Consider the following 15345-nt stretch of genomic DNA (forward strand, 5'->3'; position numbering starts at 1 on the left):
ATCTTCTTTATACGAAGAGCTCATTAAGTTACGATAAAATAAAGTTAATTTTGCACTGTCGATATTGTTGTTTGAGTTGTTGTTATTGTTATGAATGGAGTTTGCGATAACGAGGTTGTCATTGATTGTGTTGTTATCATTGTCATGATCCACATGGTCATCGTTATTGTCGCTGTTATTGTTGTTGGAGTTGGTAATAGAGTTTGCATCATTGTCACCGACATGATCAGCAACAACGTCGTTGTTTGAGTTGTTTACATTACTGACAAGATTATTGGAAATAACATGGTTGTCGTTGTTGATTAGGTTATCGACAATGACTTGTGCAATAGTAACATGGTTACCATTGTTTTCGTTGTTATTTATGTTATCATTATCATGATCATTGATAATACGTCTATCATTATTGTTCGTGTTATTATCACTTATATTGTCGTCATTGTTGTTTGTGTTGTTTCTTGTGTTGTTGTCAGTGTTGCTTGTGTTGTTATGGCTGTTATGATCGATAGAAACGTGGTTATCATTGTCGGTTACATTGTGATTATAACTTGAGTTGTTTTTAACGTTTTCATTGTTATCATTTACCTTAATATTATTATTTTGAATCTCTCTAATTTCATTGGTCATTATTTTATCTAGTGTTGAATTGTTAAAATTATTGTTGACAAGGAATTGTTTTATTTTATCGAGTTCTTTACGAAATTCAAGTGGTATTAAATTGCCTGAAGATGAATTATAAAATTCGAAACGTCGCTTAACAAATAATTATATAATGAATATTGGTGTTCTAATTTTTAATTTAAATTATAATTATAAAAAACTAATAAGAAAAATAGAAAATCTTAATAAAAAATTAAATAACAATAATATAAGCATCGCGTGTAATGAAATATGCTTAAATGAAAATTTGTTACCGAAATTTACTGATATATATATATATATATATATATATATATATATATATATATATATATATTTGTATAGAAGACAACTTACCTTTATTTACATTTCTTATCAAAAAAAAACTTTATGTATTATTTATATTTTTTAAATAATTTGATATGATTTTGACAGATAAATATATTTACATTTTTACAGAAAATGATTTGATAATGGAATGCAGGAAAACGTGGCACGAAACCCACGACCCTTCAAAAGCCTTACAAGCTCTTAAAAACTTTTCATGTATTGAAAGGAAACTTCTCGAAGGTTTATGCAGACACACTCCAAAAAATTCTGTTGCAGCTTTGTCATATGTAAATAATTTTTTTGTATAAATTAATGATGATAACATTTTTGAATTTTGACAATCAAATTAATATTTCTACAATAGATTCCAAGAAACATGAGGCTGATGTATCTACATGCCTATCAAAGTCTCATATGGAATAAAATTGTTTCAAAAAGATTTCAGACGCTCAAATCAGAAGTTCTGATTGGCGATTTGTTTCAATCTTCTGATGACAAATCCGGTGAGTAAATGATTTCACAGATTTTTTATGATAATGGGAGGTTTTCATTTCTCACTTTTTAATTTCAGTTGCGTTGCAGTGAAGCGTTTCAGTGAGCAACATAGATAGCTTAGTGCATGAGGGGGTCAGGGAAATTGTAAATTAACTATTCGTAAGAATCGATTTTGTTTGGTTCAATTCGTCAAGAGAAAATTTATTTGTGATATTGAAAAGTTGTTTCTGGAGCTTTTTTGTTGAACGAGTTGAATGTTGCATGATTGATAACTTCATTGATTGAAAAATACAAAAAAATTATCTCACGCTCATAAATCTCCAGTTCATCTGCTGACCTTTTGATGAAAAACTTTTGCAGTTATACCATTTATTATAGTTTAAAAGCCTTTCCTTTTTTCCGCATGTTTGATTCTTGTTATTAAATTTTAATTAATATTTGAATCTTTAAACTAATGTTAAAAAACGCTAATAAATCCTTCAAAAGAAATTGAAAGCATGTTTTGTGCCTCAATTTGCCGCATTTTTATTATTCATTTAAGCGAGTCATGCATGTTGGGGTTATTTGTTACAAACTTTTGTGCGACAAATTTACCACATTTGTACTAATAGAATTGTGTCATTTCCAAACATGCTGTTAATTGATGGCTGCGTTGTCCGTGGTAACGTGTGAAATTACATCAATTAAAGCAGACCGGATTCTCGCAAACCAGGATATTTTGGTTTCAGCAGTGAAATTAAACGTTTAATCCGGGTTGTTGCTACTCAATGCCGTTAAATTTCATGGCGCTGCATGGCATTTGTAAACAAGTTTCGTCAAAACAAATCATTTGCGCAATGAATATACTTGCTGTGATTTCTCTGCTAGTTCTATCAGATCCCACCTTACACCGCTGTTTCAACGTTTTTATTACATTTCATTTCACTTTTTTCATTCATCAATATTTTCACTAAACCAATTTCAACATTTATTACTAATTTTGACAAGGTAGGTTCCAACTCATCGCTACTAACCTTATGGCACTCTTGATATATAAATATTATTATCACTTGAAGGACATCTCAATTAAAATCGTTTCTAGAGTTTTCTTCAATGACTTTATAATAACTTCTTGAGAATTAAACGCTTTATTTTTTAAAAATTTCTTCCATGTCCTGCTTAAAGTTGCTTATTACGCACTATTAGACATTAAGCAATTCGTTCATGAACCGTTTGACGGCGATGAATGACCTACAGTCGGCCATGATTCGTTCTTCATTACGTACACACACAATGTGAACTTTTTATTATTCTAAATTTCATTTCTGTAGTCCAGCATAGAAACTTCTTGGTCCTCATTATCTTCTTCCTTTGATGTTATCTTGTTTTTGATTATAGAATAAAATATTTAGCGTATCAGCTCTTGAAATGCAACGTCTTCGGTTGAATGGTTGAAGGTTAAAGATCTCTCGTGTGCACCTGCTTCAGAGGTTTGAAAGACATGAAAAAAATTTTCGAACCAAGTCATTGCAACGGCCTTTAGCCATTACGCCATCACCCGCCCATGTTCTCATGTTTTTGTTCTGCTGTCGTCATCAATCATTGATTGTTGAACGAGGTATCTATCTACTATTCTAATTCTCACTTTTAGTTTACACGGCCACAAAACTAAACTTCTATAATTTTTGAAGAATTAAAACTTTATAAGCAAAAGGGTTTAAAATTTGTATTGAATGACAAAAATTTATGTGGTATATAAAATTGGATAATAAAATATTTAAATAGATTTTCATCATTATTTTATTTTTATTTTAATCTGTTTATTCAAATATTTTAGTTTCTGTGGTGTCAGAAGAAAACATTGGTTACGTCAAATTAACAGACGTCGTCTTGCCGCTTCCTGGTTTCGATGTGAAATATCCTGATAACGAAATTAAAATTTGGTACGATGAACTTCTTTCTTCCGATGGTCTTCACGTCAATAGTTTCAACCATAAAATCAGGTTCTTCAAAAGCTGTTTTACATATTTTGCTTTAATTTTAAGATGCTATTGAACTTGAATATTCTTTCTGTGGTCTGCATTGGTTGTCTGTGGAAAAATTATACCTATAAAGAATTGAAATAAACTTCCAAAATGCAGTTTTAAAACTTTAAAAAATATTTTATTAAATTAAATTTTTTTAAAGTAACTGAATTATTTGATGAAATTAAAATGTTACCTGAAAATATCAAAAAATATTAAAAATAAATTTAAATATACATTAAAAATAAACATCAAAATTGAATAAGATTTTAGAAAATAAAACCAATCTATCTCTAAAAATTAAAGGTAAACATTTTAAAAATTGCATTAAGTTTCCTATTCTGATCCGGAGACTTTGGACATGCGACTTTTGCTCTCGCTGTGGGCTCGTAGACCAGGATTGGTCTGTCTATACACATATGTCATAAGCAACCTGAGACACGATTTTGAGATCATAATCGCTCAACATGTCCACTAGTGTGTATGTACTGGGCTTAACAGTGATAGCCTCGACAGTCTAGAATTCAGTTGAAATCACGTCAGAAAAAGTATTTTTTTAGGATTGCTGAGAAGTGGATAATAATAATTGTAATAATAAATTAAATTCAAGTAATTGCTGATTGTTTTGCTATATCCAGTCTAATAAATGACTTTTGAATTTTCGTACTACTCCAAAATATGAATTTATATTTTTTATATTATGGCAAACATTATTTGACCATTCATTTACGTCCGTCTGTCTGTCATAAACATGGACATTCCCGAAGCGATGTACAGAACCGTGTGTGCCCCCGCACATGTTTGTATGTATGTGTGTGTGTGCTTGTGTGTGTGTGTTTGTGTGTGTGTGTGTGTGTATGTCTGTATGTAATGTATGTATGTCTATATGTATGAGGGAGCTACAATCAATCTCTGGTTTCAACGTTAATTTACGTTATTGATTTTCACACAGACAAATATTTTGTTTCTCCATCTAAAATACAAAAAGAATTGAATTTTTTGGAGTAAAACAGAAATAAATTGTTTTGTGTATTTTCTATCACCCAGATTACCGATTATATATACTCTTATGCCATTTAAATACGATTTGTTTATTTTGTTGGTGGGGCCAAATGTCTTTATACAAATTATTATTATTATTGTTGTTATTGTTATTATTATTATTATGAGTGTATTTTTAAGCGCCCTTTTAAATTTAAAGCATTATTCAACAATTCAACAGCGACATCAACATAAGTTATGTCAAATGGCCCGCTAACATGAACGGCCAACCATTTACTTTTTTTGTGACATCGTCTCTTAATCCTTACATTTGATTTTGATTTAAAGCAATTTTGCATACCTAAACTCGTAATACCTACTTTTTGAAATCTAACTAAAGTTTATTTTTTATTTAAAAAGAGATTATTCGCTATCTGGGAGTTACCGAAAGATAATCGTAATTCCCGACGTTTGCAACTGGCGCATTCTAAATTACCAAAATGCGGAGAATTCGCTAATAATTACGGATAAAGATGTAATGGAAGGATTCTCTAGTTCCGTTGAGAACGAAGGTTGGTTAATGTTTATAATATTCAATTATCCATATGAGATTCATTTAAAGTTTAAATTAATTTATTATAGGTGTTAACAAAGCTTTAAAGCTCGAGTTGAGTTTGCCAGCGTCATCTTATGCAACGATGGCAATTAGAGAAATAACTAAACAAGACACTTCTTCTGCTAATCAGACTCTTCTAACTAGAAATTTGGATGAATTTAATAAATGATACACACATCCTTTCCACTGTTAAAGTCTCTTGGTCGACTATTACGTAACACAAAAAATAATTTCCCGCCCCCATCGCTTTCGTAACAGACGACACCTCTCCAACCGTTTTCTTTCGTATTAAACAGTTTTCCTTTAAAAGTCGCGTATGCATATTTATTTTATCCATAAAACTCTTTAGTCTTAACAACATTCTTTTTTTTCGGGTTTTTGTAATTGATTTTTTTTCAATAATAATTAAAGACAACAACAGCAACACACGTTTAGACGACATTTTCCCCGAGATCGGGGGTTGCCGTTTAGCTACCTATGATGAAACCGAAATACCCCTCGACGCTATTCACATCTGTCACTCGCCTCAATATCACGCAACCCCACTTTCACTCTGTCCTTCTTCACCTGCTCTCTCCATCCCAATCGCGGACGGCCCCTTCCTATCACTCCTTCAACCTCGAACTCCAACGCTCGCCTAATCCCGACCCTTTCATTTCTTCTCAACACATGTCCATACCACCGCAATCTCGATCTCCTTATCAATGTCACAATGTCCTCATTCAGTCCCATCATCGACATCAGCTCTGTACTACTCCATCCTTCACTTTAACCCCACACATCATCCTCACCATAGCTCTTTCAGCCCTCTGCAGTACACTTTCCTCCTCTCTCCTCAACACCAAAGTTTCACCACCATATACCATCGCTGCTCTCACACATGCTTTATATACCCTCCCTTTCATCTTCACTGACCATTTCTTTCCACACAATACCCAACCCAGTTTCCTAAATTTCATCCATCCCACACAAACTCTTGCCGTAACAGCGTTCAAACATCCTCCATCCGCGTTCAGCTTAACCCCTAAATAAACAAAGCTTTCCACTCTTTCAATACCATCACTCAACCCCGTCCTTGCGTCCGTCCTATTAATCACACCATGATCACATTTCTTACATTTGAACGTGCCTTCAACCTTTTTCTGTGCCCCCCTCACACCACTACATCTCTTATGCACCCACTTCTGACATCTTATACACAATACCGAGTTAGCCCTAATTAAAGACAGTTATTTTTTAATAATAATAATAATAATTATATATTATTACCGTTAACTTTTAACCTCCTACCCTTAAACCGCACTTATTTTTTGCCGAGACATAGGTTTACTTTTATGATCTTTATTAATGAATTTTCACTTGTGTGGTTTTTTCTTTAAATTTGATCCTACTTTTCAAACAATCCAGTAATTTTTTAATCCGTAAGCTACACAAAAATTTATCAATTTTATTCACAATGATAAATTAAACTTTAATGATATATTTCTATAAACCTTTTATTTTTTTTCTGTAAAGATTTGTCACGTAAATCTCGAATATCTCCCCATCCTGCTGTAACACTCTATACACAATCTTGAACCCCACCTAGCAGAGTTATGCAATATTCGAATGGCCTCTTAACATATCTAGAGTGCACGGGAATAATGAAAGGTGTGCGTAAAAGTGGACAAATTAAAAATAGTTCAAATGATTGAACTAGAGTCAGTTGCTAAACAGGACGACGGTTGTGAGCACCATTTTTTAAAAATGATAGCCGGCACACTGCTATGATAATATTTTTTGCCACTATTATACGTTTATCATTTTACGATAACCGAGAAGCGTTTGAATTATTATTTGAATTATTATACAATAGTGAAACTGCAATCGATATTCGTTTGCCATTTGATAATTTCTTTCATCAAATGTAACGAACGTGTCACCAATGCCTTTCCTGCTCGCAAGTAAGCTTGTTATTGAAGAATGCGTTAGGGCAACTCTAGAAAAAAATTTAGTGGAGAAAACAGGTTTCACCGAATAAATACGAGAAGGACGATGATTTGGCAGAAGACGTTCCCTGTGTAACTTGTAATTTTATTTCTTTTTTTGCAGCAAACACAGTTGATGAAATTAGCAAAGGAATAATTTCTTTACCACTAGCGTACCTCAGGATTTTGACAACTACCATTAGATCTTGGAATGCTTCACAAAAGCGCATTTAGAGCATCAGATACTTTATCTTCTCTTTTCATTTCTTTCCACACAACTAAAAATGATTAACAGATCAATTATGATTATTTCGTATTAAAGAATTATTAAAGAATATTAAAGTATTTTTTTTGGGGTTTCAGGAAGTAAAAAGGAATAATCGAAAAATATTTCTTTTTAGAAGTGAATTGTCTAAAGCATTATTTAATTCTAGAAGAAAAGTGTTTTTTACGCATTAAAAAAGTGTCTAAAGCATTATTTAATTCTAGAAGAAAAGTGTTTTTTACGCATTAAATAAAATTAAAAAGCATCATTTAATTAGGTCGATATGAACTTAACTTCTATTCCCGGCAACGACAAATGTGCTGATTGTTGTGAGCCAGGTTAGTTTAAAAAAATTGATAAGTTTGTTTTTATTCTTCAATTCATGACTATTATCTTATCAATGAGTGAGACTATGTTTTGTTTTGTGCTTTTTTCAAATTTTTTATTTTTAAATATTAAGGTATTTCTGATATAATGATAAAATAATATTAATAATACAAAATATTCATCTTTTTTTACTTTTTACGTTATCATCTGGACATTAAAATTGATATTGGTTAATGGAAAAATAATGAGGGATGCCCTGATTTCTGATTTACTACATCATATTGTTGAAATGAAGGGTGCTATAATAATCCACATAGTGATAATCAGTTAATAATATATAATAAAAATTAATCTTATTAGTTTATCAGAAATGATGGTTTTTTTATTTATAGATAATTAAATTAAGTATTATGTGATTAAAATTACTCAGAATCAGTTATTATTGTGATAAAATAATAATAATAATAATCACAATGTATTAAAAATTGAATTAATCCTTTTCAATTAAAAACTTATCTTTTTTTATTCCTCTGTCTCTACTTTTTTTTCATATATATTTTTGTATATATGTATATATATATATATATATATATATATATATGTATATGTATATATAATCTTTTTAAACTTATCTTTCTCCTCGGTCTCTATTTTTTTTTCATATATATTGTATATATATATATAAATATATATATATATATAAAAATATATATATATATAAATGACTAAATATATCTCTCCTGCTATGCTGCTTTCAATAAAAATGGAGTCTGACCTGATGATTCTCAGCTATTTATTCGAAATTTCAAATCATTTAGATTGTGTATTGATACCTAATAATCAGATATAATTCATAGCCTTAATAGAGTATATTTAGGCAAGGAAAAGTGCATTCAACAACACTATTAAGCATAAAATAAAGTAACTGTTTTTTTTACTTTTAATGAATATCTCTGTCACAATATGCATAAAATTGCTAAGTTTGTGTTTGTTGTATATATTGTTATATTTTATATTAAAGTCTATTTTTTTTACATTAGCAAATTGTAGCGAGGCTCAATAAATAATATCTGATTAACTTCATTATGCCAATTTTATGTGATTTTAATTAGCTGTTCCCATTTTTAAGTTAAAAAACAAAGTTAATTCATTTAATCTGTAAAATCACAATTTTTTGAATTGTTAAGATTTTAATTTACTTTTTCTAATTTTCTGCTTTATAAATAAAATTTTGGTTCAAATCTTTTCTTTTCGTCATTTTGAAGATTCGTAAAGCATTCTTTTTTAACTTAGCTGCTAATTGAGCGGAAAGCTAGGCCCACCGCTTATAACTGGTGGTTGTCGTCAGGATGGGTGTCCGGATGTAAAAACTTTTCCCCAAATTATTCCTATGCCATCACAAAGAAAAACAACGGCCCCTAGTCTCCAGCAGGCCTTAAGTGGTCAAGAGGTGCCAAGAATAGCGGAGGGATGTTGCATAAAAATTCAGAATGGCCCCTCTATGGTACTTAGACTTGGAACGCTCAATGTTGGATCACTGACTGGCCGCAGCATGGAAATCGCAGAAATGCTCGAGCGTAGAAGGATTAACATCTGCTGCCTTCAGGAAATCCGATGGAAATCGAATGGTGTCTGTCATGTCAACTCAGACAAAGAAAAATATAAACTATTCTGGAATGGTCAAAAGACGGCCAAAAATGGTGTTGGAATTTTTGTCAGAGAACCGCTAGCCCAAGAAGTACTGGATATTAAAAGGATTAATTCACGTCTCATGTGAATCAAGCTTCGCATAGAAAAGCAAACAATGATTATTTTTTTCTGCATACGCACCACAGACAGGCGAATCAGAAGAGATGAAAAATGAATTCTGGTCTGCATTCTCTGACACCATCTCAACAATACCAAAATCTGAAACAATCCTGATTGTAGGCGATCTCAATGGCCACGTTGGAGAGAAAACAGATGGTTTTGACAACGTACATGGCGGTTTTGGCTATGGAAAACGGAATGAAGATGGCAACCACATCTTTGAGTTTGCTGAAAGTCACGGGTTTTGTTTACTGAACACATATTTTAGAAAGAGGTTGGAACATCTTATAACATACAAAAGTGGGCCATCAGCCACGCAAATTGATTTCTTTGCTGTCAAGCAACCACACCGAAGGCTGTTTAAAAACGTCAAAGTTATACCAGGCGAATCATGTGTCGCCCAACATAGTCTCCTTGTGGCAGACCTGGTTGTCGAACTGTCAAAACATAAGTCTAAACAAATGCCTCGGAGAATCAAAACGTGGAAGCTGAAAAGCAATATTCATCGAGAAAAATTTCAACAGATTGTCGCCACACAGTTAGACCACCAATCGCTAGCCAGTACAGATTGGAGTACATACAAAACCGTTTTGATGAACGCTGCAACCACAGTTTTTGGGAAAACTGGTACAAAACGTCAGCATGAACGTGACACTTGGTGGTGGAATGACAGTGTACAAAATGCAATAGCTGAAAAGAAAGTTGCATACATGCAATGGCAAAAATCAAAGTCTGTAGATGACCATAAAATTTTCCGTAAGAAGAACAACTATGCAAAACGTCAAGTTGCACTGGCTCGGACAGATCAGTGCAGAGAGTGGCTCACTAAAAGCAAAAGTGAACAAATGAAATCTCTGTATCGTATAGCAAAACAAGCAAAGCGTACGAAAAAAGACATAGTTGGTGCCTCATGTATCAAAAACGACAAAAATGAAATGATTCTTGAACAAGATGAGATCAAGCTACAGTGGAGAGAATACTTCAATCGTCTGTTAAACGAAACAAATCCCATCAATGTTAACTTTGACGCTCCACCCATCGAAGGTCCGATTCCAGATATCACTTTAGAGGAGCTTACAGAAGCTCTGAAAGCTATGAAGGATGGAAAGGCAGCAGGGCCCTCGGGACTCACAAATGACATTATCAAAGCATCTGGTACTGCAGGTATCCAAACGGTACTACAACTTTGCCGTGAAATCTGGAGAAATTGCTCAATGCCGACTGAATGGAACTATAGCATGACAGTCCCGCTATACAAAGGCAAAGGTGATTCATTGAACTGTTCATCATATCGGGGTATACGTCTGTTAGAACACTCCCTGAAAATTGTCGAAAAAATCATTGAGAGAAGATTAACGTCGTGCATCACAATCGGAAATTATCAATTTGATTTTCTAGCGGGGAAATCAACAATTGATGCAATTCACATCCTTCGGCAACTGCAAGAGAAGTACCTCGCAAAGCATCAACAATTATCACACATTGCAGCACAGATGTTTAAAGATTTGAACACCAGACTCGCCGATCTTGGAATCAAAGTCAACATCAGCAAAACCAAAGCAATGAACACTGGTAAACCCATCCAATCCACAGCTACTGGACGATGGCCCTGTTCAGTTTGTAAAGCTGGTGTAGGTAACAATTCAATCAAGTGTCAGCAGTGTAACCAGTGGTGTCACAAACGTTGTTCAAAAATAATTGGTACTTTATCTAAAGTGTCCAATTTTGTTTGTCCTGCTTGCATCAATCCACAAAAACAAATTCGAAATAGCACTGTTTTGAAGCCATTAAAATAGAGAAAGTCACATCGTTTCAATATCTAGGGGATGTTCTGGATTGTACTGGAACAGCTGAAGCTGCTGTTCGAGCACGCATACGTGCAGCCTGGAATAAATGGCATCTCCTTGCCTCTATATTGATGCGGCGTGACATCCCACTACCACTACGATCAAGACTTTATAAATCTGTGATACGTCCGGTCTTGTTATATGGTGCAGAAACATGGCCAATGACAACCAAACTGGAACAACAATTTCAACGAACCGACATGAAAATGCTTCGATGGATGCAACGAATTAGTCTGTAAGACCACATCAAATCTACCGAAATCCTGCGTCGTGCTGGTTTAGATGATATAAAGGACGAATACCGGCAACACCGTCTGCGGTGGTTTGGTCATGTCAAACGAAGTGGAAACAGTGCCATAACTTCTCTTGCAGATGTTGAAGTACCTGGCACACGTCCCAAAGGCCGTCCAAAGAAGTCCTGGTCGCAAACAATCGAGCAAGACATGAAAGCTCTAAATTTAAATGAAATGGATACAACTGATCGTCTAATTTGGCGCAAAAAGTTGATGGTAAAGAAAACAACGTCCTACCTCGGGAAACCGGGTCTCTGGGCGCAAAACGAAGATTGATTGATTGATTTCGTATTAAAGACCAACTCCATTTCAAACGATATGAAATGTTGCTCAAAACACCTGACGAAAACTTCACAGATTTCATGACTAAAACTCGTGACAGATTATCTGTTTTAGAGAGTTGGTTTAGTTGATTGCTCTCATAATAAATAAAATTTATATTTAGATGTAGAGCTTTGTTTTGTATAAAGTTTTTCTATAATATAACGTGATGTACGAGGAAAGACACTTTTTGAAAATCACGCATCTTATTCTTGCGTAAAAAAAATTCTTAGAATGTTTGATTATGATTAATAAGTTGGTTCGAAAATAAGGTCGGTTTTGCGTTGCCTAACTTTTCGACAGAGTATTTTAATTATTTTCATTAGATGTATTGATAATTATGTATTGTTATGAACAGTGGTGGATCTAGACAACTTCGACGAGGGCCAAAATTTTGAAAATGTTTAAATTATAATTTCGAACTGGTGGGGCCCGTTTAGCCAATATTCGGATAGCGACCTTTTTTGGCTTATTACGTCAATATTCGGTGGATTTTTCTCAGAAACTGAGTTTTACTAACTTTTTTTAAAATCCTGCTCACAACGGACCCACCACTCATTGCAAAGATTGTTTATTTTTACGTTCTTTCACATTTTTACGGCGTTATAGCTCGTTTTCCGGCTATCTTTACGCCACTGGAATTGGTTTGGTTTCTGTCTTTTTTCCTTATTTTTCTTTATATATATTTTTATGATGTCAATTTCGACATGACCTTGAGAGTTTTCAAGCCTTACCCCCTTCCTGTTGGCAATTGAGCCTCTACCCCGGGGTTCACCCGCAGCAGACGCTCGACATGCTCTTGAGAGTTCTCAAAACTTACCCTATTCCTCTTACAATTGAGCCTCTACCATGAGGTTCGCTCATGACAGACGCTCGACATGCTGTTGAGGGTTCTCATGCCTTATTCCCCTTCCTCTTTGGCAATTGAGCCTTCACCATGAATCTCGCCACAGCGAACACTCGACATACCTTTGAGGATTCTCAATTCTAATCTCAATTTGCTTTGCTCTCCGGCTTTCGGGCCTCCACCAAGAGGTCCACCCATAGCAGTCGCTCAGTGTTCTCATATGAATGTTTTTATGCATATCTCTACATATTATTATAGACATATTCGTTAGTGCATTCTTGATTTATTTATTTGAATCTCAGACCGAATACACAGGGGGCGAGCCGTCAATCAACGGCACCGGACCAGACCGCCGATGCAGACTTCACCCCGCACGTCAGTGCTATTGGTAGCATACCCGATTACATCTAAACCATTTAAACTGCATCTCCGCCGACCAGCACGATGCCCATACACAGCTTGCCGAATTACGTATTATCTATATTTTGGCTCTCTTCCCCGCATCAATGCGACTCTATAGCCCGATCAAATTTCACCAACCCCGTAGAGTGGCACTTAGATCTACTTTATTAATTTATTTATGTTATGTCAAAGTTTATATTTTCAATCTATTGGTTAAATTAACTTAGTTTTGTTCCATATTTTAAATCGCATCATATATGCATATGTCTTTCAGAAATTTTATTAATTTAACTATATCTTCTTTTGTTTCAAAGTTTGCATGAAGTGTTTTAGGAATCAATTTATGATATTTATGAGTAACTGAATTTTCGCATGCTATTATATGTTGTATTGTTAAATTGCTATTGCAGTATTGACATGTTGGTTGTTCAGTTTTATTAAGTATATAACTATGGGTTAACATTGTGTGGCCTATCATTAATCTATTTATTTTGGATGTCATAAACCTATTATTAGATAATTTTATTCTTTTTTGATCAATAAGGGGGATTATTTGCTTTAATTGCGTCTTCGAATAACTCCATTCATTTTGCCACAGTGTGTAAATGTATTTATTTATTATTGTTTTTATGTCTGTATAAAGCATATCATTATTCAGCGTTGGTTTTTGATGTGCTGCTAGAGCTAATTTATCTGCTTTTTCGTTGCCATCAATCCCTATGTGGCTTGGCACCCATATTATCTCAATACGGCAATCATTTTGAACGATTTTATGTATTTTAATTTTTATAAGTGTAACTAAGTGTAACTAGCCAAACGGCAACCCCGATCTCGGGGAAAATGCCGTCTAAACGTGTGTCGATAAGTGTAACTAAGTTATTATTATTTTTATATTGTTTTAAAGCTTGAACACTCGACAGAGAATCTGTTATTATGATAATTGTTTCATTAAATGCATTTTTAATATGATCTAAGGCCATGTTGATTGCCTGGAGCTCAGCAGTATAAATGCTTGTGTCATCTGGTAAGTGCGCTGAAATCTCTGTTTCGCCTATAATAGCTGCTGCCGTTGTGGATTCATTCATTTTAGATCCATCAGTATAAATTATTGTGCTTCCTGTATTATGGTAAACATGTTCTTTAATTATTGATTGAATTATGTGCTGCTCTTCATTTTTTTTGTATTTTGTTAAATATAAGTTTATCATAGGTTCATTTATTTTCCAAGAGGGGATAGATATGTCAGGGTTCTTCAAAATGTTTCTATATTTAATAGCCTTGATATGTTTTTCAATGTGTAAATAAAACTGAGTTATTGTCTTGGGTTTTTTAGAGAATTTGTTTATAGAATTTTTAGATGTAATATATTTGAATGACGAATTATCTGGGTTGGATATTGTTTTAAAGTAATAATTGAGGGAGATTTTAATATATCTTAGGTGCAGTGGTATCTCATTTGCTAATTTCTATAGAATTTGTTTATAGAATTTTTAGATGTAATATATTTGAATGACGAATTATCTGGGTTGGATATTGTTTTAAAGTAATAATTGAGGGAGATTTTAATATATCTTAGGTGCAGTGGTATCTCATTTGCTAAGACATGAAGACTTGTTGATGGTGAAGTCTTATAGGCACCTAGACATAATCTCAATGATTCGTTTATTATTGGTAATAGTGATTTTAAGTAGGATTCTCTAGCTGATCCATAAATTTGAAGTCCATATTCTATTATTGGTCTAACTTTAACTCGATATACTATTAATAACTTTTCGCTATTTGCACCCCATTTATAGTGAGAAAGTGCCTTAATTATATTTAAAGATTTGAGACATTTAGATTTGACATACTGTATATGAGGTAAGAAACTGAACTTATGATCAAAAACTAAACCTAAGAATTTTATTTTGTTTTCAAATTTTATGGGTGTTTTGTCTATTGTTAATTTTGGAAACTTTGTTTTTCTTTTTTTTGTGAATAATATAGCTACAGTTTTTGATTCAGAAAATAGAATTCCGTTTTCTATTGACCATGTACTAATTTTATTTAATAATTTATTTAATGTACTTTCAATATTTTCTATATTTTTGTTTTTATATGCAATCATGAAGTCGTCTACGTAAAGACATTTTAGCATGTCAGGTGGAATTATATTGCATAGACCGTTGATTTTCATGCAGAAAAGTGTTACAGACAGGATACT

The 15345-nt window shown here is 33.3% G+C and overlaps 2 protein-coding genes across 2 annotated transcripts in view; both read left to right on the top strand.

The window, feature by feature from the left end:
• The window catches only part of HELRODRAFT_63211 (hypothetical protein), a gene marked incomplete at both ends in the record, with an annotated part of 12470 nt that extends 7237 nt beyond the window's left edge, over positions 1 to 5233 (top strand). Inside the window, 5 exons of the mRNA XM_009010543.1 lie at positions 1099 to 1256; positions 1334 to 1472; positions 3281 to 3446; positions 4869 to 5020; positions 5091 to 5233. Coding sequence (XP_009008791.1) covers positions 1099 to 1256; positions 1334 to 1472; positions 3281 to 3446; positions 4869 to 5020; positions 5091 to 5233 — 758 coding nt within the window. The remainder of the gene's footprint in view (positions 1 to 1098; positions 1257 to 1333; positions 1473 to 3280; positions 3447 to 4868; positions 5021 to 5090) is intronic.
• A 3780-nt stretch (positions 5234 to 9013) lies between these two features.
• HELRODRAFT_158482 (hypothetical protein) lies at positions 9014 to 9687 on the top strand (the record flags this gene model as incomplete). Its single annotated transcript, XM_009010544.1, has 2 exons — positions 9014 to 9361; positions 9553 to 9687. 2 exons carry the CDS (start codon positions 9014 to 9016, stop codon positions 9685 to 9687), a joined length of 483 nt encoding a protein of 160 aa, XP_009008792.1.
• Positions 9688 to 15345: the final 5658 nt, after the last annotated feature.

The sequence above is a fragment of the Helobdella robusta genome, assembly GCF_000326865.2.
Source record: "Helobdella robusta unplaced genomic scaffold HELROscaffold_1, whole genome shotgun sequence".
In the NCBI taxonomy this organism is placed as follows: Eukaryota; Metazoa; Annelida; class Clitellata; order Rhynchobdellida; family Glossiphoniidae; genus Helobdella; species Helobdella robusta.